This window comes from Diabrotica virgifera, chromosome 6 (genome assembly GCF_917563875.1).
Source record: "Diabrotica virgifera virgifera chromosome 6, PGI_DIABVI_V3a".
Lineage (NCBI taxonomy): Eukaryota > Metazoa > Arthropoda > Insecta > Coleoptera > Chrysomelidae > Diabrotica > Diabrotica virgifera.
Window position 1 is genome coordinate 235269123 of NC_065448.1, and position 27985 is coordinate 235297107.

Below are 27985 nucleotides of genomic sequence, written 5' to 3' on the forward strand. Positions count from 1 at the left end.
GGCCATGACATTGTGTACTACGTTTGGCTCAACTTTGTTTGCGAAGCCGCTTTATCAGGAATGAACTTTATTAAAAATCGGTACAGATCTCAGCTAACAGATGAATACCTTAACTCCCTAATAAGAATCAGTTGCACTAAACTTACTCAAAACTTCAGACAGGTTGTACATAATAAAAAATGTCATTTTTCTCACTGGTAATTTAATTTTGTAAAGAGTTTTCCCCTTATTGTTAAATGTACAAACTAATAATCATTAATTTTGACTGCTACATAAAATTGTCACGTGCGTTTTTTATATTCATTTCCTCTGCACTATAAGTAGATTTAAGTTGGAGTACTTTTCAGCTGGGCGTTTAATTAAAATAGTTTTCAGATTTAATAAGTTTGCAACAAACAACTTGCATTGAAACTAATGTAGAAAAAATAACATGTTAATTATCATTTTGTACTATGATTATTTATTTTACATTTCTCAGTTTCAATAATTGAATTTAGAGAAAGGGTCATTAACATTCACAATATAAATTCTTAACTTTTAAAATATTACTTTGTTGCTCTGTCCAAAATAAAAATTTTCTGATTCGTTTTTTTGCGGATTCCTGTCCAAATATGTCCCCTTTAAACAAATCAGAAGGATGCCGGGCTAAACAATTGTTTTAAACAAATTTAAAATTACATTTTTGCCTTTTTTGAGTTATTTTAAATAAAAAGGGTCTCTTGTCATATTTCTGAAAAGTTGATAGTTTTCGAATTATCAGCGATTAAAATCTGAAAAATGCGAAAATATGCATTTTTGATACTTGAAAACTCGATATGATATGATACTCGATGTGCAAATTATTAGTTTTCAGGTGGCCAAGTACCTAAATTGAAGTTTATTCATTCAATTTCAAGATTCTAATGAGTAATCTGGGCTTATTTCGCGCGAATTATAGCGCATAATTAACAATTAAAAACAACGATCTAAATAATTAGAATAACTCCCGATTACTCATTAGAATATTGAAATTGAATGTTTAAACTTCAATTTAGGCACTTGACAACCGCAAAAATAATAATTCAAACAAGAGTCTTCAAGCTTCAAAAATGCTTATTTTCGAATTTTTCAAATTTTAAATCGCTTAAAACTTGAAATCTGTCACGTTTTGGAAAAATGACAGATCTTTTTTTGTTTAAGATGACCCAAAAACGCTAAAACATATTTTCGGGGAAAAAAAGGCTGATGTTTTCAAATTGTTAAAAAAAATTGTTAAACAATTTCGCACAGCATCCTTCTGATTTGTTTATAGGGGATATTTTTTAACAAGAATCCGCAAAGAAACCCGAATCAGAACAACCAGACACAGGTAGCATTAAATCCGGACTCCGGAAGTGTCATAAGTTTTTGAAACGGACCCTCGTGGAAACTAATTGGCGACCCCTGACCTAGGGTATTAAGGCCCACTATAACAGCATTTGCTTATTTTTTGCATAAAACTACCCAACATCAAATGCATTTTTTTATCAAATAAAGTGGGTCCCTTGTAACATACACTTTACTACTCAGAAGTGAAAAAATTGTGTATTTTTTGTTATGGAATTTTTTTATTGGTAGGTAATATTTGGGCCATATTTCCGACATAGGTGAGTCATAAGGCCCACATTGCTTTTATACATAGAATCTTCAGTCTAGAGCTGACAACGTGGACAAATCACTTCGTCTAGGTCATCTGCATTAAAACCAATGCATTCTTCGTGTATCCAAGTTTGGCAGAGCTTAGATTGCCGCATGTCAGCAACAAAATCTTCTTCACAGGCAACGCAGACGCAGAACCAACTTTCTACTCGTGGTGTTTTTTTTATCGAAGTTGTAGAACTACAAGAGGGACCAGGAAGATTAATAATTGCTGTATATAATATATAATAAGCGAGTTTTCTACAGCTGACACCGCTTCTCGCATCCTAATTTCCAGCGTTTTCTGTCGAAGCAATCTTCAGTTTTTAGATCTCTGGCGGTCATTGCATATTCGACACCTTCTCTTCAGGATCGTCTTGGTCTACCTCGTTTTCTTCTTGTGGGTGGAGTCTATTTTTCTATTTTTTTTGGCCATCTACTTTCAGGCATTCTCTGAAGGTGTCCATACTAGTTGAGTCTTTTGGCTTCGATTGTGTCTATTATATCTAGATCGATTTCCATTTCTCTCCTAGTATCTTCGTTTCTCACCCTACCAAGTCTAGTGAACCGGCAACATCGTCTCCAATAGTTCATTTCCATGGCCTTAATTTTTTATTTAATTTGGTTTATTTCCCAGAGTTCGGTGACGTACAAACCAATACTTTCTATTATTGTTTTATATATTCTTCTTTTATTTTCTTTTGTTAATTTATTATTCCATAATAACCCGTGTAGCTGTCTGGTGGCTGATCTTGCTTGGCCAATAATTGCTGTATCTGTGATATTATGGAGCCACATGATGGAGCAGTAGCGTTATCTTTTTCCTGGTTCAGTGATTTTTTCTGTGTGGTATATGTCTTCACTTTTGGCATGTGAAGAGTTTTCAAGACCTTAGAAAGCGAATTCAAGTTTTTTATTGGGCTTTTCCCATCACGCTGCTGTATAATTGTTGCCAATCGAGTTGTAAGTGGAAGATCGTCTTCTGAGTCTGACTTTGTATTTTCTTCAACATGAGTAGAAGACTCTTCAGTGACATCTGCACGATATATTGGCAGGCTGGGTCCATAAGCATAGATTGTAATTGCATTCTTGTCAAACGGCCAAATACCAATACTTTGGAAACCGGCTGTTATATTCTCTTTAGTCATACATTTGCTACATACAGGCGTAAAAACTTCAGAAAACTTTATTCATCTTCCTTTCAGGATGTTTATCCCAATACTGCAGGAGATGCTCATCCCAATGATCTGAATACACTCTTGTCCATCGGTTGCAACTCATGAGTAGTGTTGCTTGGTAGACATAGTAGATATATGTCAAGTTCTTCGGCCTTTTCGACAACTGAAAGATCCAGATGAGACGAGACACCATCAAATATTAGCAGTACAGGCGACTGTGAAATATAATTTGCAAAATATTCTAGCCTTTTAACAGAAGTCACCGTTGTCATGCTGCCCTTCGGCTTCATTAGAATAGAAGACCCTGAAGGAAGACCGTCACTAAAAGTCAGTATATAAGTCTTTGACCCTTAAACAAAATCATTGTGGAATAGCATTTCCTATTGCATTTGCAGAGCCCACGATTGCCAATGCTTCAGACCATCCTTTTCTCCCTTTTAGCACTCGGGTGCGCGATACCGGCACTCTTATCAGCCAACAATGTTGTTTGTGTGGGAGTCATGGGTACAAGAACTCGAACACGATATTCTAACCGATTAATGCAGGCTAGCGTGAAACGCTCCTTTCCTGTTTCCTCTAGTGACTTATCATCGAATCTGTAATTATTATATTGCTTGCTCGGGCCTCAAGTCTCTTCTCCGAGCTACGCCCAGTTCAACGACTTGGTGCTCGAAGATTTGGAGCCTTTGTGTCCGAGTTTTGGAGTGTTGTTAATTTTTTTTGTTGCTCAGCATATTGAAAACTAGCCTCAAGAAACACTAAAATTTGCATTTTTCGGGAAACTTAATAATTGTTTATTTGCATTTTACACTTCTTCTTCTTCACGTGCCATCTCCGCGACGGAGGTTGGCAATAATCATGGCTATTCTGATCTTAGATACTGCTGCTCTAAATAGTTCGGTTAATGTGCATTCGTGTTGATTGATGTGCATTTTACACTTAAAGTAAGCATTTTACGAAAAAATCAATCGGAAAGAACCTAATTAAAAATAGAAAAAAGTTTTGAAGCGAAAAAAGCAATTTTTATAATTTATTATATTTATAGTTATATTTATAACCTGTTAGAAATAATTTGGTAGGTTGACATGGAAAATTTTCGATAAACTTTAAACATGCCAAATTGGCATCACAATCTATCGATAGGCGGAAAATATTAGTCCAATGTTATTTTAGATGCATTCACTTTTCGAATTCTGTGAAAACTAATAAGTATTTTTGAAAATTTTAAACTCAGAATGAAATACATATTACATTATTACTGAGGGCCAAAAGTCCTTGAAAACTTCTGTAATGTTTATAAATGCTCGTTGCATAATATACTATTTGTTTATTCTAAGGGACTTTCGACTCTCTATAATAATGTAGTTTTTCATTCGGCGTTTAAATTCTTCAAAAATATTTATTAGTTTTCTCAGGATTCGAAAAAAATGAATGCATTTAAATAGCATTTAAGCAAGATTTTGCCCCTACCCCCTTAAGACTTCAGCTTGTGAGTATAAAATTTACCTTTTTCCATAAAAGTCACCCGCCTAGTATGTGTATGCAGTTGTAATATGTTTTTATCTCAATAATAGAGTTAAACTATTTGTATGCATGCACAGATAATGTAATTTGGTTTTTTAATAAAATAATTGTGTTTATTTAAATGAAAAAAATATGTATTTAATTAAAAACCAAATTCATTATCTGGTCATTCGTTCATTAATAAATATAAAATGTATGCAATATGTAGATATGTATAAAATATGTATATATTTCCAACAGAATTATGTATTTTTTCTTGAAAAATTTATCGAAACTCTTAGTTTATAGTAGGGATGGCGGTTTTTGACAAAACACCGGTTTTCGGTTATACCGTTTTTGTTTTTATTACGGTTTAACCTGGCGGTTATAACCGGCCACAAAAACCGGTTTTTGGTTTTTTTAATCCAATAGGTTACAATGTTACATTTACAATGCACTTTATGTTTAATTTACCATTTAAAAATATAATCCCCTAAAATACCCACCAATTTTCCTCTCCTCCCAAACCCAAAAAATTCCCCAACCATTTCAACTTATAAAAAATTTTCCAGACTCTTTCAAATGGGATTTAAAAAAAAAATAATATCAACATAAATATTTTACTTAATAGTCCAGAAAGCCACTGCGCATCCGCTAGGAAAAATATTCTAATTCGGATTTTTTGCACCATCATACTCAAAAAGGACTCCTTTTAACAAATTTGCATGTTGCCAGGACCAAAAGGTGGTCAAAAATTTTTTTAAACGTTTTTTTTTTGTTTTTTTTCCTAAAATTATCTTTTTTCCATGGAAAAAAGTTTTTTTAGGGTTTTTGGATCATTCCAAACAGAAAAGGTCTTTAGTGACTTTTCTCTAAAAATGATAGTTTTTGACATATAAGCGATTAAAAATTGAAAAATTGCGAAATCAGCCATTTTTAACCCTCAAAAACTATGCGAAAATCTAAAAATTTGAATGTTGCCAAGCTAGGCAGATATTCTTTAAACGTCGATTGATGAAATCCTGAAGAGTTTTTTGCAATACAATATTCAAAACTCCTTTGTTTTTTGATTGCTAATCAAGCATGCGCGACACTATTTTCCACCGACAGTATGGTGCAAATGAAAGGAATAAATTCGTTCTTTCGTAAACCGGCGACTTTAAGGAAAAATCCCGAAACAGGTCGATTTTTATTTTTAAGTTATGATATTGTGGCATATATGGTATACTAGTGACGTCATCCGTCTGAGCGTGATGACGTAATCGATGATTTTTTTAAATAAGAATAGGTGTCGTGTGGTAGCTCATTTGAAAGGTTATTCAATTCTCTATTTAGTAATGTAAACATTTACATAATTATTTATACAGGGTGTCCTTCTACTTCTTTTTTTGTCAAATAATTTAATTTAATAAAAATTTTTTGGACACCCTGTATCATTAATTATGTAAATGTTTATATTACTGAATATAGAATTGAAGAACCTTTCAAATAAGCTAGCACATGACCCCTATTCTCATTTAAAAAAATCATCGATTACGTCATTACGTCCAGACGGATGACGTCACTAGTATACCATATATGCCACAATATCATAACTTAAAAATAAAAATCGAACTGTTTCGGGATTTTTCCTTAAAGTCGCCGGTTTACGAAATAACGAATTTATTCCTTTCATTTGCACCATACTTTCGGTGGAAAATAGTGTCGCGCACGCTTGATTAGCAATTAAAAAACAAAGGAGTTTTGAATATTGTATTGCAAAAAACTCTTCGGGATTTCATCAATCGATGTTTAAAGAATATCTACCTACCTTGGCAACATTCAAATTTTCAGGTTTTCACATAGTTTTTGAGGGTTAAAAATGGCCGATTTCGCAATTTTTCAATTTTTAATCGCTTATATGTCAAAAACTATCATTTTTAGAGAAAAGTCACTAAAGACCTTTTCTGTTTGGAATGATCCAAAAAACCTAAAAAAACTTTTTTCCATGCAAAAAAAATAATTTTAGGAAAAAAACAAAAAAAAAAACGTTTAAAAAATTTTTGACCACCATTTGGTCCTGGCAACATGCAAATTTGTTAAAAGGAGTCCTTTTTGAGTAAGATTGTGCAAAAAATCCGAATTAGAATATTTTTCCTATCGGATGCGCAGTGGCTTTCTGGACTATAAAAATAAATTGGATATTGCGATTTATCTTTTATTTTTACTACCATCAAAAAAAATTTATCATGTATTATTTTAACACGTTTGTATATTTGTATAATAGGAACATTTTAACTCATTTAATAATTCCTGTATGGGTGTATCGTTTTGAAAACGTAGGGAAATCCTTGGAGATTCGTATTCGTAATCGGTAACTCGATATTCATAGTCAGAACATTATTTTTGGTAATCAGAAAAAGTCATTCAACCACTTTCAATGTCAAGAGTTAAGTGTAAAAAATAGATGATGTTTGCGTCTACTTCAACCAGATCACTTCTTATGTAAATATTATGATACAAATACCTTTTCAACGAAATATTATAATAAAATATAATTATTGTTTCTGGCTGATGTGAGTTTGCACTTTCAGTTTGCTTCTGTAGGTATTTATAAAATAAAATTTGAATTATGGTTTTGTTTGGAATAATTACTTGAGAATAATAATTATGATTGGGATCCAAAATAATACCTAACCTAATCCTTATCACCGTAAAAACCTAATAACCGGTTTTTACTTTAAAAAGAAAAAACCGGTTATAACCGGGACAAAAAACAACCGGTAAAACCGGTTATTGCGAAGTAAAGAAAACGGTTTTAGGTTAAAACCGGTAGGTCGTTTCCGTCCCTAGTTTATGGGATTTAATTTACTGTGGGATCACTAACATCTATTGTTAACAGTTATCAGTTATCACTAACATGACCATCATTCAGTCATCATTACATAATAATATGTGGTTGTCTTTTTAAAGACAAATCACATGGTATGATTTTTTATCTTTGTCCAGGTCTCCGTAGCTGTGTAATTTAGGCGTGTAATTCCAAGGTATTTTATTTGCATTACTTGTTCAATACTGATGCTATAAATTTTTAGTTTACATCTGATTGGTTCTTTACTGGATTGCTATTGTTTTAATTTTCTGAGATAAAATTGTCATATTGAATCATTTTCCAATAAAGTCGTCCTTCGAAAATAAAAAAAATTAAAACAAAAACAGGAAAAACATTTAGATACAGGATCAATCCTATGCTAGAGATGTGGTTGAGATATACAGGGTGTCCCGAAAAGATTGGTCATAAATTATACCGCACATTCTGGGGTCAAAAATAGTTCGATTGAACCTAACTTACCTTAGTACAAATGTACTGATAAAAAAAGTTACAGCTCTTTGAAGTTACAAAATGAAAATCGATTTTTTTCAATATATCGAAAACTATTGAAATTTGTCCACGCCATAAAAATTTTATGGGTGTTTTGTTCCCTTAACCCCCCCCCCCCCCCCCCCCACCCAAACTTTTGTGTACGTCCCAATTAATTCATTATTGTGGTACCATTAGTTAAACACAACGTTTTTAAAACTTTTTTGTCTCTTAGTATTTTTTCGATAAGCCAGTTTTTATCGAGATGCGGCTTCTTTTTTAATATATCTACATAAACATTTTCTGTGGGTTTTCTCCTTTAAACCCCCCAAATGTTTGTGTACGTTCCAATTAAACTATTATTGTGGTACCATTAGTTAAACACAGTGTTTTTAAAACTTTTTTGTCTCTTAGTCTTTTTTTGATAAGTCACCTTTTATCGAGATGTGGCTTCTTCTTTAAAATATACATAAAAATGTAAATTATAAATAAATTTTCAGATTATTAACAGGTCTCTATAATCGTACTTATACAAATATGTGGTGGATTCGACAAATATTCAAAATATCTCGATAAACACTAGCTTATCGAAAAAGTAATAAGAGGCATAAAAGTTTTAAAAACATTGTTTTTAACTAATGGTAATACAATATTAATTTAATTCGAACGCACACAAAAGTTTGGGCGGGTTTAAAGAAACAAAATCCACAAAAAATTTTTATGGGGTGCACAAATTTCACTTTAATTTTTTTTTAAGATGTTGCTGCCATAAAAATTCCACATGTTCATTTTCAATAAAAAATCTTTAAGAGTTTTCGATACATGAAAAAAAATCGATTTTCATTTTGTAACTTCCAAGGGGCTGTAACTTTTTTTGTGTGCACTATTGAATATAGGTAAGTGAGGTTCAATCAACCTATTTTTGACCCCAGAATCTGTGGTATAATTTATGACCAATCTTTTCGGGACACCCTGTATAAAGAAAAATAAAGTTTCGATAATAAAAATATATTTATTTTCATAAAAACTTGAACAAAACGTAAACCTTTGATAGCTTCAAAAACAAAAAGTTTTTTTAATTCCCTAAACTATAAACCAATCCTTGCTTAATAGTTAATCTTTAAAATAAAGATAATACAATTATAATAGCCGGGGAGGTAGCGTCAAGTTTGACCGAAGCATTTTAGCATGACTGTTTTTTATATACATAGTTAGTTGTTCCAAAGCTTATTAACAAATGATGTGTCAGCTTGCCCAAAACCGGGGCTTTTAGGCAAGAAAAGATAAAATATAAAAGTAGATGGAAAAACCCTGCAACTTATATCTCAAATATTTATCTCCGTGACTTACATCCATAATGGCCTAGTGGTTTGAATACCTGGCTCCTGGCTTTCACCTAAGGCGAGTTGGATTCGATTCCCGGCGTTCAAAATCCTTTTTGTTATTAAAATTCAAATTTTGATTTGAAAAATAATTGTTTTTATAACCCTTTTTTATAATATTGTGTCGAATAAATAATGAAAACGTGGTATTATAAAGACAATTATTTTTTAAATAAAAATTTCAAATTTAAAAAACAAAAAAGATTTCCGACGCCGAGAATCGAACCCGACTCGCCTGGGTGAAAGCCAGGAGCCAGGTATTCTAACCACTCATTATGGATGTAAGTTACTGAGATATATATTTGACATATAAGTTGCAGGGTTTTTCCATTTACTTTCACATTTTATCTTTTCTTGCCTAAAAGCCCCGAAGTCGCGCCAGCTGACAGACATTTTTTGGTATCAAATATGTGAATCCGTGCTAAAATCACCGTAAAAATTTGACACTACCTCCTAGACTATAATTTCATCATAGCCAAAAATAGGGCCAAGTTTTCATATAAACATCTTAATATTCTGGATTCATAATTTGTACCCATTCTCCCTTTTTCAACTCTGTCTGGATAGTCTTGGGCGTATTTTTGACTTCAATCTTGGAGAGCTCATCGAAAGTGTATGCTCTAATCTCTTCTAATCCTACGGTTAACTGGAAGTTTCTAAACAATACTTGCTTGATTTCTGTTATCATCAGTGAATCCAGACCTAATTGTACCAGTTTAGTATTTTTATCGATGACATCTAAAAACAAAAAACTAGTTAGTATGACTTACATGGAAATGATATTGACAAGAATATTAAGAACCTAGAAAAGTTGCTCGTTTAGAAAATGTGATCTTTAATAATTCTACAAATGGGGAATCATGGCATCTTTATTATCAGCTGTAGTGCTTGCCCTACTTATACACTCCTGGCCAAAAAAAACTGGACACCTTAAAAATAGGTCATTTTTGATGTCACGTATCTCCTAAACCTGTGGTCCGATTTTAGTGATCTTTTTAATATTTTATAGCCTTATTCTTTAGCAATATCGCTGTGATAATATTGTTGCTATACAGGTAAATTGTCATTGTATACCGGGTGTATCAATCAAACTGTGTTTTTTTCTCAAAGTTCGCCACACCCTGTAGAATATTCTAGCACTTATAAAATACTAAAATTAAAACCCGGCTATAGCCTCATGTTTTCTTAACATTCTGTTTTTTGATTCATTCTCATATGTTGGATAATAAAAAAGTTAGGTACTTTAACAACTAGCCATGTTTTTCATCAATACAGGGAGATTCTAAATAAGTATAACAAACTTTAAGGGGTAATTTGAATGAAAAAATAATGACAGTTTGCTTTATAAACGTATGTTCGCAAATACTTTGTTTCTGAGATACAGGGTGTTGAAATTTTTCTTACAAACTGACGACGATTTGATCTGATTTCTGGACGAACTGTAAGAAGAGTTCTGCATGAAAGTGGTTTACGCTCTCATAAGCCAGTAGCATGCCGTAAATTAACAGCAGCTCATCGGGCTAACAGGATGAGATTTGCGAATGACCACAGAGACTGGACTGTTCAGCAATGGAGTGATGTAATGTTTTCTGACGAGTCCCGTTTTTGCTTACGATCTCCAGACGGACGCGAACGTGTATGGAGGAGACCCGGAGAACGATTTGCACCTTGATGTATTTCACCCAGAACGCCGTTTGGTGGCGGAGGTGTTATGGTATGTGCAGGTATTTCTTTCCACGGACGCACCGAATTAATTTTTATCGAACATGGAACTCTGACAGCAGATAGATATATACGACAGTGTCTAGAGGAGAATGTTGTCCCCTACGCCCCTTTCGTTGGTGATAATTTCTTATTTATGTAGGATAATGCGCGTCCACATACTGCGCGAATCGTCATGGACTACCTAAATACTGTCGAAATTCCAGTTTTGGATTGGCCCGCTTGTAGTCCTAACATGAATCCAATAGAACATTTATGGGACGTTTTAGGGAAAAAGATTAGAAAGGGGCAACCATTGCCAGTATCAATTCAAGAGCTGAAAATAGCGTTGAATGAAGAATGGGAGCATACACCGCAAGCACAAATTCAGCAACTTATTGCAAGTATGCCTAGGCGGATTGAAAGCCTCCGCAGATGTAGAGGAGGCAATACCCGGTACTAAACCAAAAGAATAGTCAACTGTGGGCAATTAAAATTTTATTTTTCCTTTTCTTTAATTTTTTCAACAATGTTAATTTTTTTGCGTTGTTTATTACTTTCTTGTGGGTTACTTATTTTCCCTATTATTACTTTTTAGTGTTTTAAAGAAATTATTTTTATTATTTATATTTATTTCCCCCCATTTAAACCCCTTAACAGATAGAGAATTTAAAAAAAAATACAAAATGCAAGTGTCCGGAATTTTTTGACCAGGAGGGTACTGTGTAAACGTTTAGATGTTTGAATTTTTTGCATGAAAACAGCGCCTCACATGAAAAAAAGGCAAAAAAGGTTTTTTGTTGCAAATTTAAGGAGGAATAGAAAAATGATTGTTAGTTTAAAATATCTCAGTGGTTTACTAATTTTTTCTGTAAAAAGTTCAGACCATTACACGTACGGGTCATATTACCCGTATACGCGCCTTTGGTGAATACAAAATTCTTAGTTCTATGTCAAAAAATGCGAAATAGCTACCTCTTAAAACCCACCAAATTTAATTTTCATATCTCAACCGGTTTTACAGCAATACATAAACCGTCAGTTTGTAAGAAAAATTTCAACACCCTGTATCTCAGAAACAAAGCATTTGCGAACATACGTTTATAAAGCAAACTGTCATTATTTTTTCATGCAAATTACCCCTTAAAGTTTGTTATAATTATTTAAAATCCCCCTGTATTGATGAAAAACATGGCTAGTTGTTAAAGTACCTAACTTTTTTATTATCCAACATAAGAGAATGAATCAAACAACAAAATGTTAAGAAAATATTAGGCTATAGTTGGGTTTTAATTTTAGTATTTCATAATTGCTAGAATATTTTACAGGGTGTGGCAAACTTTGAGAAAAAACACAGTTTGATTGATACACCCGGTATACAATGACAATTTACCGGTCTAGCAACAATATTATCACAGCGATATTGTTAAAGAATAAGGCTATAATATATTAAAAAAATCACTAAAATCGGACAACAGGTTTAGAAGATACGTGACATCAAAAATTACCTATTTTCAAGGTGTCCAGGTTTTTTTGGCCAGGAGTGTATTAATAGACCAGGGCGAATCTGTTTTGAGGTGGATGTGAGAGGTGGCAGTCGGATTTTTGCAGATAAAGTTAGCTGACAACCTCAATAATTATAACTGACTTATGCTCCTTCTCAAATGTGCCCGGCACAATTTTTAAAAATTTAAATATTTAAAAATTTCGGAAAATATCGATTTTTTTCTATTTTCATTGCTTATAACTTTACAACGATTCATTTTGGAACAAAGTCGTAGGGAAAGAAAATAAAGACAATTGAATTTTGTATAATATACGACTGGTTTAAAATGTCTTAAATTATTACCCTTTCTGCAAAATAGCAATAAATAGAAAATAAGGGTGCAAAAAGACTGTTTTTATTCAATATTTTTCAACCACTTTGGTTGCACTTAGAACCTTCATGATTTGCTTAGAAAAAAATTCTTACTTAAACATACTTAAACCGTCCACCAAATTTCATTAAAATCGACCTAATAAACTTTGCATAATAATTTTTTTAAAGTTCAAATTTTTTAAAAACTTTCTGAACAAAAATAGACCATTTAGAAGTTTGCTAATCTTTTTACATATAAATAGGTTCTCTACCTATCTAATACACTTTACAGAATTAAAATCGGATTATTTAAGCGGCCTCAGTACTGTTTTAAAGTTATAAACAATGTTTTGGCTTATAAACAAATACAGTGAGGACATTTGAGTTGGAATAAAGTCATTTTCTTGAGAATGGGCGACTGAGATAAATCCCGAAACAAATCGATTTTTATTTATAAATTATAATTTTTTGGCATAAATAGCATACTAGTGACGTCATCCATCTTGGTGTGATGACGTAATCTAAATACTGGAATTAATTTAATTCAAAAAAAATTTTTTAATTCAAACCTTGTATAAATAATTATGTTAATGTTTATAATAGTGAATACAAAATTGAATAGCCTTTCGATTGAGCTATCACACGGCACCTATACTCATTTAAAAAAATAATCGATTACGTAATCACGCCCAGATGTATAACGTCACTAGTATGATATATACACCAAAAAATTTATAATTTAAAAATAAAAATCGACCTGTTTCGGGATTTACCTCCAGAGACCCCTATTCTCGAGAAAATGAATTTTTGCCAACTCAAACGTCCTCACTGTATTTGTTTATAAGCCAAAAAATTGTTTATAACTTTAAATAGTGCTGAGGCCTCTTACCGATTTTAATTCTGTAAAGTGTAGTAGATAGGTAGAGAACCTCTTTACATGTAAAAAAATTAGCAAACTTATAAATGGTCTACTTTTTCTTCAGAATGTTTTTAAAAAATTTGAACTGTTTTAAAAAAATTTAGATTGCAAAGTTTTTCTGCAAAATCTATCAGGTCGATTTTAATGAAATTTGGTGAACGATTTAAGGATGCTGTAAGAATTTTCTAAGCGAATTACGAAAGTGCTACATTTCTACAGTTCTGACATTTTTAACCAATCGTTTATCATACAAAATTCAATTATGGGCCATTCCACGAACATACGCCTGTTTTGGATTACTTCGACAACGAATATTTTAGTGTGCAACATAAGAAGTACGAGAGTATTTTGCTCTAATAATTACTCCAATAAACAACAATATAATTTGCAATTTACTTTCGTTCTTCTTATTTTGCACAGTAAAATATTCGTTGTTGAAGTAATCCAAAACAGGCGTATGTTCGTGGAATAGGGTATATCTTTATTTTATTTCCCTACGACTTTGTTCCAACATGAATCGTTTTAAAGTTCTAAGCAAAGAAAGTAGAAAAAAATCGATGTTTTTCGAAATTTTTAAATATTTTAATTTTTTTATTAATGTTCCGGGCATATTTGAGAAGGAGCATAAGTCAATTATTATTGTTGAAGTTTTCACCTAATAGACCAGGACTCATCTGTAATGAATATTAGTACATTTGGACGTTGAGAGGTGACTCAAATTTTGTTGCAGAAATTGCTTGAAAATAAATCAATTAATAATATTTAATTTATCCTCCCTCTCAAAAAGGTCCGGAACGTTGTTTAAATAATCAAAATGTCAAAAAATGAAGGAAAAATTCGATTTCTTTCTTCGTTTTTTGATTATAACTTTAAAAGTGTTCATTTCCGAGAAAAGTTGTACTGACATAAAAGTTGCGTAATTAAATTTCCTACAATATAGAATTAGTTAAGAATTTAAAAAATAGTCACCCTTGTTGCAAAGTAGCAATAATTGCAAAAAAAAACATACAACAACAAGTATTTGCATTGTACGTTTTTCAACCATTTATGCTACACTTAGGACCTTCATATTTCACCCAGAAAAACTTTATGATACAGTAAAATAACATTGTTAATTTCATTAAGATCTGTTTAACAGATTTTGCAAAATAAATTTTGCAATCCAGCTTTCGCAAAAAAAATTCATTTTTTCAAAATGTTACAGGACTGAAAATAAAGCAGATAACAAGTTAAAAATTTTTTTGCATATAGAAGTGTACTGTACCTTTCATTTGAAATTTTGCAAATTAAAATCGATTAACTACCACGGCGTCAGGAATTTTTTTAAATAAACATTAATTATTGGTGCTACGCGCAGGACAGCGGATAGTTTGCTCTTATTGGGCATTCAAATGACCTTTGATAATGATTGATACATTTTAATTTTTATTACATTTCGATATAAATAAATAAATTTGTTTATTGCAAAATAAAAACATATACTCTATCCTTTGAAATACCACTTTTAATAGCAAAAACTTTATTGTTCATATATTTTAGCTTAGAGAATAAAAGTTTATTATTTTTAAACATATGCAATTGTTTAAACAATATTTCACAAACAATAATAAAATTAGTTTGATTTTTGTGGAATTAAAATATTAAAATACAACAAAATATAGAGTAAGAGAATAATATATTAGATAAAGATTGGAAGAAATTTTGATGGAAATCAACTTGTGTGAATCGAACACTGCTGTCCTGCGCGTAGCACCAAAAATTAATGTTTTAATTAAACAAATTCCTGACACCGTGGTAATTAATCGATTTTAATTTTGCAAATTGCAAATGAAAGGTATAGTACACTTCTATAAGCAAAAAAAAATTCAACTTGCTATCTGCTTTATTTTCAGCTCTGTAACATTTTGAAAAAATGAATTTTTTTTGCGAAAGCTGGATTGCAAAATTTATTTTGCAAAATCTATTAAACCGATTTTAATAAAATTTACAGTATTATTTTAGTGTATCATAAAGTTTTTCTGGATGAAATATGAAGGTCCTAAGTTTAGCATAAATGGTTGAAAGACGTAAAATGCGAATACTTGTTTTTGTAAAGTTTTTTCGCAATTATTGCTATTTTGCAACAAGGGTGACTATTTTTTAAATTTTTTGCCAATTTTGTGTTGTAGGAAATTTAATTACGCAACTTTTATGTCAGTAAAACTTTGCTGAGAAATGAATACTTTTAAAGTTATAATCAAAAAACGAAAAAAAAATCGAATTTTTCCTTCATTTTTTGATATTTTGATTTTGTTCTGAAGCTATTTCCTTGTGGCATTTTTATGATTAATTATTTATATGGGAAATAAGCCACAATTATATTTTGATTATTTAAACAATGTTCCGGACCTTTTTAAGGGGGAGTATAACTCAAATATTATTATTCGATTTATTTTCAAGCAATTTCTGCAAAAAAATTTGAGTCACCTCTCAACGTCCATCTCAAAACTGATGCGCCCTGGACTATAACTTTATCTGCAAAAATCCGAATGCCACCTCGCACATCCAAAAATAGACGTTTTTCACAGATCCGCCCTGGTCTATAAAGACAGTTTAAAATTTAATTTAATTTCAGAGATCACTGCCATCTCTGTATGCACATTTCGTTCTCTTGAACTCCTCAGAACAGCCCGTGGTTTGCTCTGAATCGAAACCAAATCTCCCTGACATGTTAGCAAATTATCAAAAAATAATTTGCAAAAGACGCAACAGCGACATCTATTAAAAGCAAAAAAAATCAAAAGTACCGTAAAACTTCTAAGGTTTCTTACGCTAGAAAACAAATTCTGGTTACAACCTGGCTCTTATACGTGCACCAAATGCCGACATTAATATTCGTATCTATAACAAACAGATATAGCCCGTACAAAGTTTTCAATATCATGGTTACTGGATAACAAAAGATCTTGACCACGAGCTCAAAATACATGCTCTTATAGAGTATGCTTTGGAATGTAGAAACTATAGGGGAATAACACTCCTTAACACAGCTTACAAAATATTTTGTATCTTATATGGTCGCCTAAGTGCACATTCACAGGAGCTGCTTGGAGAATATCAAAGTGGTTTTAGGCCTGGTCGATCAACAACAAACCAGATCTTTGTGCTAAGGCAAATACTGGAAAAAACCAATGAATTCAATATCGACACATAGCATCTTTTCGTAGATTTTAAATCGGCCTATGATAGTGTCCTAAGAAATAGATAGTATGAAGCCATGGATGAAATCCACATCCCTGATAAACTTGCAAAGTCGAAATACAGGGCGAACAATCACAGGCGTTTGAAACAAATAAACAAATTCACATACCTAGGCTCCCTGATCATCAAGGAGAACGTCATGACGGAAGAAATCAAGCGAAGGATAATCCTAGCGAACAAATGCTATTTTGGACTGAGTAGACATATGAGAAGCAGAAACTTAAGCCAAAAATTAAAAATAACCATATACAAAACCCTTATACAAGCAGTGTTGATATATGGATCGGAGATATGGACCATCTCCAAGGCAGATGAAAACCTTCTGCTTATATTTGAACGAAGGATCCTGAGAGGAATGATCGGTGGCATGTCGCATGTGTGAAAATGGTATTTGGAGGAGGAGGTACAACTACGAGGTACACCACAGATATAAACATATATTTGGTGGTAAAGACGTAGTATCTTTTATAAGAATAGGATGACTAAGATGGGCAGGACATCTAGCAAGATAACAGCATAATAACCCTCCTAGAAAAATCCTTATGTCACAACCTGTGGGAAGTAAAAATAGGGGTAGGCCAAAACTTAGATGGAAGGATGGTGTAGATGAGGAAGGGAGAAAAATAGGCACAGCAAACTAGCAACGGTTGGCAATGGATAGGACTGACTGACGTAATAGACTTGGGAGGGTCGAGGCTCTTTCATAGGGCTGAAGCACCATTGATGATGATGATGATATAGTACGCTAGGTCCCCTTTTCAAAGAATGAAAAAATTACTAATAAACTCTACCTTATCGTTGGATATCTGATACCAATTTGCAAAAACATTAATTCAGTCCACATTGCTATACGGAGTGCAAACATGGACTCTCGGAATTACAAGTATGATGCGTATAGAAGCCTTTGAGATGTGGGTTTTTTGACGGATGCTGAAGATCTCTTGGACAGAGCACATGCCTAACAACGAGGTGCTGAGAAGAATGGGGACTGAGAGAGCTCCTAAATATTGTAAAAACAAAAAAACGAGTTATCGTAGGACATATTTACAGAGGAGAAAGATACAAATTTTTATGACTCATAATGGAAGGGAAAATGGAAGGAAGAAGAGGTCCAGGAAGAAGAAAATGCTCCTGGCTGAAGAACGTGAGAGCCTGGACAGGCATGGGCATACATTCGATACTAAGAACAGCTCAAGATAGAGCTGTTTGGAGGCAATTTGCTTTAGTTACAGCCAAGCTTCAGTAATGAAGAAGGCTCCTTAAAAAGAAGAAGGTTGCACCCTAAATCTGAGCCTTTTACAATTTACAAATCGTTTTATGCTCTAACCAGAATTTATTTTCCAGCGTTAGAAATCTTCTTCTTTTGATTTCTTTTTACTTTCCTTGATAATAAACTGTATCTCTTTATTTATTTAGCTATCGCGTCTTAAATGAAATTGTTTTCCATACCTATGTCAGATATTCCCATTATATGTGCTACCATGTTGACAGGAGTCTTTGAAGCTGTTGATTCTCCAAGTTTCTTTCTATCGGAAACAACGGTACTGGCACCAATAGCTATTCCTTGGAGTAATAACTTCTCTAAAGCATCAAAACAGGATTGAACTCGTTGGGGTATATTGTGCAGGAATTCCTAAAACAGTAAAATAATTTAGAAAATGATCATAGATTAAAACAAATCCACTCAGTTCTTTCCAAATTTTTCGTCAAGATACAGAAGCTAAGTATTAGATGGATATGGTACATGCGGGATGAAGTACTGCGAATATTTTTCTATTTAGCGTATGGCTTACATGAAATAATAGATAATTAAATTATGAAGTATTAATCATAAGAAGTGGAGGGAAATTTTCCCATCTATAGAGGGAGTCGATGCATCTTCCGCAATTTGTTGTGATTGATTCGGTTAGGGGCTGCCCAAATCTTACGGGGACGTTCATACCCACCAAGTTTATCTGTGATGCCGAGTAGACTATGGCAATGTGGATTTGTCTTACTTTTCCATTCTTCCCTCCATTGGATATTTAAGTTAAACTTTTAAAATGATGTAGCGGTTGAGCGGATTTCAAGGGAGGTAACCTGGATCGGAGACCGTTTCCAAGAAAATCGGGAATGTCGTGTTGGACTAGAAATTGACGATTACCTATAATTTGGTTGTATTTTGTCACCAATGTATATTTGCGGCGTAAGTAAGGTGGAGCTGTTACTAAAAGTAGGCAGCCACATTGTGGATATGGGCATAATTGTGCCTGTTATCATACGCATAGCCTGGTTTAGCTGAGTGTCGACCAGGTAGGTGTCTGCTATTCAACCACACCGATGCACAGTATTTTGCCACCGGATTTATCAGGCCAAGATCATAGGATCTTAACGTTGATGTATTTCCGCAGAGAATCTGTGGTACATTGTTAAGTGTTTTTAGTTTTACTACTATTTTCGTCAGGTGTTCTCTGAATGTGAGCGTTCTGTCTAGAGTAACCCCAGATATAGGTTTTTATTAAATTGCACTCCTAATTATCTGTTTGTCGGACTTTTGTTGAGATGAAAAGCAGATAATTCAGTTTTTGTACTAAAGGGTTGTAATCTCCACTTCTTAAAGTATTCGCCGAGGATGGATAGACTATTTGTGACAGTGTTTCCTGTAGTTTCTAAGGATTGGTTACTTGTTGCAAGGGTGCAGTCGATAGCATATCCAAAATTGCGAGATTCGGTTGCACACATGTCAGCAATATAGAGGCTGAAAAGTATAGGGACCAGCATGAAATCTTATTGAAGGCCATTTTTAAGTTTCATCTGTCTGCCCATACTCTTTTTCATTATTACCTGAAATGTCCTTTTTTAGCATATTAATGAGGTTAATGGTCTTCTGCATGGGAAGTATCCTGTGACTAATTCTGTTAAGAAGTTTTTTTAATAGTTTATTGAGTCTCTCTTTCTAATAGAGAAACTGTATTGTACAGTAAATCTATTGAAAAAGTATAAAAGGATAAAAATACGTCTACAAATATTGTTACCTGATCATCAGACAACGAAGAAAGAGCCCCAACTTCTCCAATAGGTCCCCATTGTACTGCTAATCCAGGAAGATTAGCTCTTTTCCTCTTCTCACAAATCATTTCCAAAGACGAATTGGCCATTCCATAGTTAGATTGTCCCAGATTTCCCCTTCCAGAAGTCATCGACGAAAACAGTACAAAGTAGTCTAAAGTAGGGCAAAGCTTTCTGCTTGCTCTATCCATATTTTCGGCTACAAACGTTTTTGGTTTTAAAGATGTTTTGAACATTTCAACTGTTTGGTCAGCAAGATTGGCGTCTTGAAGAACCATGGCACTATTAAATATACCTAAAACATTAAATAAACTATTGTAGGACGCACAAGTATCAAATAAATAAACGATTTATATTTTCAAAGCCTATATACATACCACCGAGTGGTCCAAGCTCTTGGGCTTCTTTTATTAATGCTTCAGCTCCTTCTAACGTACTGGCATCGGTTGTACTCACTTTGATTACAACCTTTTCGTATTGTGCCCATCTTCTCATACATATAGCTTGATACCCGTTTGTAATATTCCTTCTGCCATTGAGAATAATATTTCTAGCACCCTTTGACATCAACCAATCAGTTAGTTCAAGACCCATTCCTCCTAAGCCACCGTTGATGATATAGCTCTTACTATGATCGAAGTATACTTTGGGTAGAGCCAATATAGAAGGATCTGAAGTAGGTTCTAGGTTAACGAGGATCTTTTCTTTGTTATTTGAGTCTCTAAGCTGCTTAACTGCTGAAGATAGCTCTGTCGGTTTATACACAGCAGAGGGCAGAGGTTGTACATGACCAGAAGAAATACCTGTTAAATAAAAATGAAGAATCAGTAGAGATTAATGAACGATTCTATCACACAATCTTATAAAAATAGCTTAAGTACGTACCTTCTTTTACTAGTGTCCTTATCTTTTCTTTCGTTGCTACGTTTTGATTGAGAAGAATATCCAGAGATACACAGAAGTTGGTGTGATATAAAGTGTCTGTGTTTATTTTTGCATTTTGGAATGATCCCCTAATTAGAGTGACTACTCTTCCGCAATTTGATAGGAAAGTAACTGACTTTTCCAAGAAAACGTCACTATCGGTGTTAACAATTAAATCTAGACCTTTTCCACCAGTTTTGTTGTGAATTAAATCCAAGAAAGCAGAATCTTTGGCTAGTCCTGAAAATAACACAATATTTTTACCGATAAAATTAGTTAAAAATTAAAAATAATTTTATAGCAATAAACTGTAAACAACATGATAGGATAATATCAAATATCTGGTTTAAACTATACCGGATGTCCACTTATATTTTCCTCCATTTTAACTGCCCATAACTTCTAAACGGCTCAAGATAGAAATATGCGATTTTCGCTGAAATGTTTTATTTTAGTAAAAGTTTTGTTTGAATGTGTTTAATTTTTTATATCGCTTTAAAAAAATGGCGGATTTTTGAAAAAAAACGTTTTTTTAATGAAACGCCCAGTATATTTTTTTGGAAATTAAAAGAACGGTCATATACCTATTCAGGTAAAAACACCGCTAACTTACATTATTATGCTTAAAAATTAGATTTCTCCTTTTTTTTTTCAAAAAAATATATTAATTTTTTAACCGTAACTTTTTTATTTTTTATCTTAGAAAGTGTGTTAAAACAAATTTTTGTAAATTTCTACAAGATCTATAAGGCTATTAATATTAAGTCTTTTTAAAATCCTCAATCGCAAAAAGAGGTGACTTTGAAATGGTTGTTAAAGGTGGTTTTTGCATGTAATTACAAGTTTTAATTGTCAATAGGTCACTCAGTTTCTGCCGTAGAAAAAGTTTTGCAAACCAGGTTCTTGGGAATTAAATATGCTACAATTTCATATTTAAACATTTTTTCATATCTCTGCTGCTAATCTTGCTATTCTGAAGTAAAATCATTTTTTTCCAAACTTCAAAAATTCGTTGTTCGCTTTTAACTCCTTCTGTTTAAAAACTAATCAGTCTAAGCCGGTCAAACTTCTAGAACCAATTAATAATACTTAACAAAAAAAGACCACATAAGGTCAATGTCTAATTTTAATTAGGGTGGTGATTAGGGGGATGCTTGCGATCACTTTTTTGAAAAGAATAGCGACTGACATTATTTTCATTACAAGTCACTTAATGGTTTAACTAGAGACTTTTTTTTATTTCTGGAGATATGCACTTTTAAGTACTTAAAATTAGTTTAAACAACTTGTCCTCGAAAAATGCTTAGTTTTCCCGTCTTTTGACTTTGAAACTACAATATTAAACTACTTTGAAACTACAAGTATAGCTCTATTAGGTACTATTGGTCTTAAAGAAAATTAAAAAAGCGGTTTTGTTTATTTTTTCAAGAGGTACATTTTTGTTAAGTTAAGTTGTTTTGATAAAACGAAAAATTTTGGAGTTATTAGCAGAAAACCTATTAAAAACATTGATATTTCGATATAAAACTAACACTTTCGATAGCGAATAAATCGAAAACTATCAATTTTGTCAAAAAAAGTATACAACGTTTTTTGCTTAGAATAAACGTTTTTACCAACTTTTGCAATTAAAATATATTAAAAAATTTCCACCCACGAGATGAGGTGACAGCCACCCCCATGGTAAAAGCGCCTTTCGGTATGATAGAGATTTTGATCATTGGACTATTCACTACTTATTCTCAAACTTTTAAGCAAATCAATCCATTCTGTAAAAATTGCGAGGTTTTGTCCTATTTTAAGCTTCATTACTTGGACTACTAGTTATTTTTTAAATTATATTGGGTGCTCCACTAAAAAAAGGTCAACAACGTTTTTTTTCAAAAATCCGCCATTTTTTTTCGCAATTAAAAGCGATATAAAAAATTAAATCCATTCAAACAAAACTTTTACTAAAATAAAACATTTCAGCGAAGACCGCATATTTCTATCTTGAGCCGTTTAGAAGTTATAGGCAATTAAAATGAGGGAAAATATAAGTGGACACCCGGTATATTAGAAGGCTTTATACATAGAAGTGACCAAAAGATTATCCACAGAGAAATCCCATTCCATCTGTGATCTTTCTCTTGGTCGCCTACCTTTGTAAGGTCTCCAATGTTGTATTGTGGGGTTTCAACGTTGGTCTTTTCGTCTAGCAGTGTGTTCCTGATGTGATCTTTGATCTTATTCAGTCGTTCCTCTTTTTATCCGACAGTCGTATATCTAACAGGAAGGATGTACTGGTTGAACCCTTTGCTCCTCAAGTATTAAGGTATTTTGCGGTTCTTAAGTGTTTTACACAATACATGACAAACCTGGTACCAAGCGAAAATCCAAAAGTCGACGTCAACGAAATAGCATTGGTCAATAAATATAAATACTTAGGGCATGAAATCCAAATTGTCAGGGACAATCAAACTGCTGAATTACAGAGAATGATCACTTTAGCATGGGCCGCATATGGCCGCATAAAAAGGAAGAAGTTCAACCAATGTGTGCTTCCAGTCATGACTTACGGCGCCGAAACGTTATCGTTAACTCAGGCCACAGCAACGAAACTAAGAGTGGCCCAAAGAAGAATGGAACGGTTACTACTTGGACTGACTCTCAGAGACAGAGACAGAAACGAAGAAATCAGAAGAAGGACAGGCGTCACAGATGTCATAGAGCGAGTAGCATGGCTGAAGTGGAATTGGGCGGGCCATGTAGCCAGAATGAAGGACGGGAAGTGGACCCAAAAAATTACAGTGTGGAGACCAAGAGAAGACAGAAGGAGTAGAGGTAGACCACCTACACGATCGACAGACGACGTCAAAAGGATTGCTGGGAATTGGTTGCGGAAAGCCCAAGATCGACAAAACTGGGAGAAATTAGGGGAGGTCTATGTTCAACTTTGGATACAGAAGGTTATATAATGATGATGAAGTGTCTAACTGAGTTTTCCAAATCCTGCTCATGCCAGTCTTGCTTCTCTAGTGATTTCAGTCTCGAGTGAATACGAATAGTAAAAGTATTGTTCGGAATAGCTCAATACAGAGAGAGTCATATCGTATTAATTACCATCGTCAAGGGGACTTAATACGGCACGTTAAGAAGAAAGAGGCAATAAATCTATAGGGAGCTTCATGATTAAACATATGGTAATCATATGCAGCAAAGTCTGGACTATATCGAGAGCCAATACAATCCAAGATATGTTCATTAGTTTTTCGTTGATATTAGATTTATGGTGCAGAAATAACACTTGTATTGACTATTCTTATCATTTTTTTTTTCGACAGATTGCTCGATTACATGTCAAAATATTGCAAATTAATTTAGACGTTACTTACCAATTTCTACATCAGGTAACTTATTTTTATATAAAGCTTTTTGTTCTTCTGTGTTGACGGCTAGGAATATGCGACACTTGAAACCTCGGGCTATTGAGGTGGCTGCAGAAATGAATTCATCAGAAACGTACAACAGAACGGTTTCCTCCTTCTGTAGTTGTCCTTTTGCTACCATTCCTAAGTAACACTGGAATACAAGTTGCTATTATAGTATAGATTTGATACTCTTACCAAATAATAAATGACTAATCAGAAGATAGTAGATATAGATTTTTAAAAGACCAGTGGGAAGAGAGGGAGAAGGAGGAGGAGGAGGAGGAGGAGGAGGAGAAGAAGGAACAGAAGGAGGTACATGTAAATATATTATGAATATGAATATATGTGTCTGCAATATCTGAAGATTTAAGGCCGCTATCTGTGGACGTGCCTCTAATGTACTTACCAAAGAATAAATAACAGGAACCGTTGTTGCTTGTTCCAAATTCCAAGAACTAGGTACTTCCCAAGTTAGATGTGGGTCACTGTTCACTTGCAACGACAGTCCTTTTCTAGCAACAATTCCCATGACTTTCTTCTTCGACTCTGTTATTCCTGAATACTCGAATCCTATGTCTACATCTGTATCAGTTGGTTCAACGGGCTTTAGTCTGAAGTCGCCTGCGGCTATTTGGGAATCGGTGAAATTTAGTGCAGAATAGTTTACGTTGACGACATGAGAAGATTTATTATTGCTAAAAGAAAATATAACTCATCATAAGGTAAGCTCATCCTTAATATTTAAACATAAAAATTAAATTAAATATCATTAAACTGAGTTTAACTTCAACTACTCCATGGCTAATCACACAAACGATTACTCCAAAGAAAGAAAGAAAAGAAATCATAGTTCGAATAGAGAAAGCACGAACAAACTTCAATAAAATGAGAAAGGTACTTTGTGCAAGAAAACTGAAATTAGAGTTAGGCTAGCAAGGTGTTATATTTTCTCGACTCTACTTTACGGGATAGAAGCATGGACACCTAACGCATCGACTGTTAAAAAATTGGAAGCATTTGAACTGTGGGTGCATAGAAGAATCCTGAAGATATCATGGACCGAGCATGTTACAAACAACGAAGTCATGAGAAGAGTCAACAAAAGAATTAAGAAATTGGAAACCATCAATACAAGGAAGCTGCAATACCTGGGGCATGTTATGCGTAATGAGAGATACAATATACTTCAATTAATTATACAAGGGAAAATCCAGGGCAAGAGAAGTGTCGGAAGAAGAAGAATCTCATGGTTGCGTAACTTGAGGAAATCGTAAGGATGCACATCAATCGAACTAATCAGAGCCGCAGCATCTAAGATCAGAATAGCCGTGATAATTGCCAACATCTGTCGCGGAGATGGCACGTAAATAAGAAGAAGCATTGGCCTTGGGAAAGCACGAAATGTTTATTATAATTGGATATACAGATTGGGAAAGAATCTAACGTCTTCAATGAGAGCAATAGAGACAGATGAATTCAATACGTATTTAAAACAATGTAGAAGATATAGGAAGGCCGTGCCACCAAACCAATTCGTTTCTTAGGTATGTCTATGTCAGAACAGCGTTACCAAAGTAAAAAATTAACAAACTAGAAAAAATAACACATTTTATTTTTTGTAAATTAATATAATAGGTCTGGATCCCGCGTAGGAAAAAATACCTGATTAATAGCAAGCTGAAAATTTGTTAATAACTTAAGGGTGTCTAGTCGGACAAACTTTGATATATGCGAACACTGGAACAGGGGAAGTTTTAATCGTGGGACAGGTTAAAAATTTGGATCGGTCAGACCATTAAAACGTCACATGTATTTTGTCCGACAGAACTTCCAATTGATTTGTTACTCTTTTATTAAACTCTCATGCAAAAATCAGGCTGCTATTTATTACCAAATGGGTATTATAATGAGTGGAACACGTAGAACATGATAAATGACAGGAATTATGACAGGTGATAAATAGCAGTCTGATTTTTGCATGAGAGTTTAATGAAAGGGTAACAAATCAATTGGAAGTTCTGTCGGATAAAATACATGTGACGTTTTCGTGGTCTGACTGTTCCAAATTTTTAACCTGTTGCACAATTAAAGCTTCCCCTGTTCCAGTGTTCCCATATATCAAAGTTTGTCCGACTAGACACCCTTAAGCTATTAAAAAATTTTCAGCTTTCTATTAATCAACTTTTTTTCATACGCGGGAGCCAGACCTATAATAAATAAACAAATTATATGCTTCAGGTTTCGTGCATGTCTATCCCTTCGTCTGTCTGTCCACGAATATAAGTCATATACGTTATTAGAGATAGAAGCAAAGCAGGTGTCGAATGAGAGCTTATAACCAAAAATGGTATTAGAGGTGAGAAATTTGACCTCGGACTTCCGGTTCCAGACTTGCAACCAAAAGTACTATTTTTAAGTAGCCAAAACGGTATAGCGACATATTATTCGACGCACCTTAGCAATGAAACCGGAAGTATATATTGGTTCTCGTCTTGCTAAGACTTGTCGAATAATATATCGCTTATACTACAGTCCTTTCAGTTGCAACTCTAAAACCGGATGTACAGGATCAAATTTTTACCTTTAGTACCATCCTTGGGTTATAGGCTATCTATCATTCAACACCTTATTTGATCTTCTATCTGGTCTAGTAACGGATGAGTTGTATTTACAAAGTCTCTGGGACAGCAGACATGGGTAATTCAACGTTTTCGCACTTTTTTTTAATGTACTGAAAACAGTATTTGCAGTTGGTACCAGAAATTATAATAACCCTTACCACCGTCAAAAGGGGTTGTGGAGAATAAATGATATTGAAATGATTAACTTACCTAGGAGCAAGTTTGGGGTACTCGATCCAGTTAAACGCAGGCTCAACTCCAAGATTTTTAACGGAAACCACAGCATTGCTGACGTATTTTTGAGGGATATCTTCCAATGGAATGTGAACATACGTTCCCCAGGTTCCAGCTTTTAGTACGTTGATATTAAGTTGTTTCGACAGTTGCGTCTTATATAGCGAATTGCTTAGAGAGAACTCACTGCCTGCGTTGTTAGTAAAAACAGCTTTCAATTGCACCTTCGAATCTTCGGTCAATAAACATTTGAGAAGCCCAACAACACCACTTGTTTCCTCTTTTTCGGCGACCAAATACACAGTTTTTGATTCAGTGTCTTTGGCGGCTTTTTTAAGTTTTTCAAGCCAAGAAAAGTCTGTATTACTAACGGATATGACTTCATGGCGAGGTGTGAGTTCTTGCTTGGATCTGAGTACACTCACAGATGGAGTCTTGAACAAAATTTCGAAGTTGGTCTTAACTTGAGAAATATCTCCAACGTATATTACAAAACCTGTCTCAGGTCTCAAGAATTTTCTGAGATTATCTGCACCGTTGTTCACAGACACATTACCAGTCACTATTACTACATCATACGCGGTATCAGCTGTACTGAAAGAGTCTGTAGTATACTCTATCTCTGTTAATATTTGCTTGTCTAAAATGCTCTCCATTAGCTTGTTAACTTCTTCGTCAGTTACTGCAGATTTACTGTCATCTTTGAGTTGGCAAACCGATACTCTCTTTATCAAGCCTTTTACGTTTTGACAAATTATCTGTAATCCTGCTGATAGGCTTGTTCTCAGATCAATTTTATTGCTTCCGACGGGAATATCATACGGAATAAATTGGTAGTTTTCTAGAGTAGGATCAGGATGAGTTTTTTCTCTTTTGGTTGCTTTCTCGTACTTCAAGTCTGTTATTTCGATTCCTTTGGTTCTGACCAAATGAAGATATGGGTCTCTTTGGACTTCAACGACTAAAATAAA

The 27985-nt window shown here is 33.7% G+C and overlaps 1 protein-coding gene across 1 annotated transcript in view; it reads right to left on the reverse strand.

Moving 5' to 3' along the window:
* Nucleotides 1–8669: 8669 nt before the first annotated feature.
* LOC114335902 (fatty acid synthase-like) overlaps nt 8670–27985 on the reverse strand; it is a 51576-nt gene continuing 32260 nt past the window's right edge. The window contains exons 11-18 of the mRNA XM_050654767.1: nt 26991–27975; nt 24566–24854; nt 24124–24310; nt 20711–20989; nt 20203–20628; nt 19792–20120; nt 18227–18410; nt 8670–9797 (exon numbers count right to left, since the gene is read on the reverse strand). Of these exons, the coding sequence (XP_050510724.1) occupies nt 9568–9797; nt 18227–18410; nt 19792–20120; nt 20203–20628; nt 20711–20989; nt 24124–24310; nt 24566–24854; nt 26991–27975 (2909 nt within the window). The 3' untranslated portion in view covers nt 8670–9567. The remainder of the gene's footprint in view (nt 9798–18226; nt 18411–19791; nt 20121–20202; nt 20629–20710; nt 20990–24123; nt 24311–24565; nt 24855–26990; nt 27976–27985) is intronic.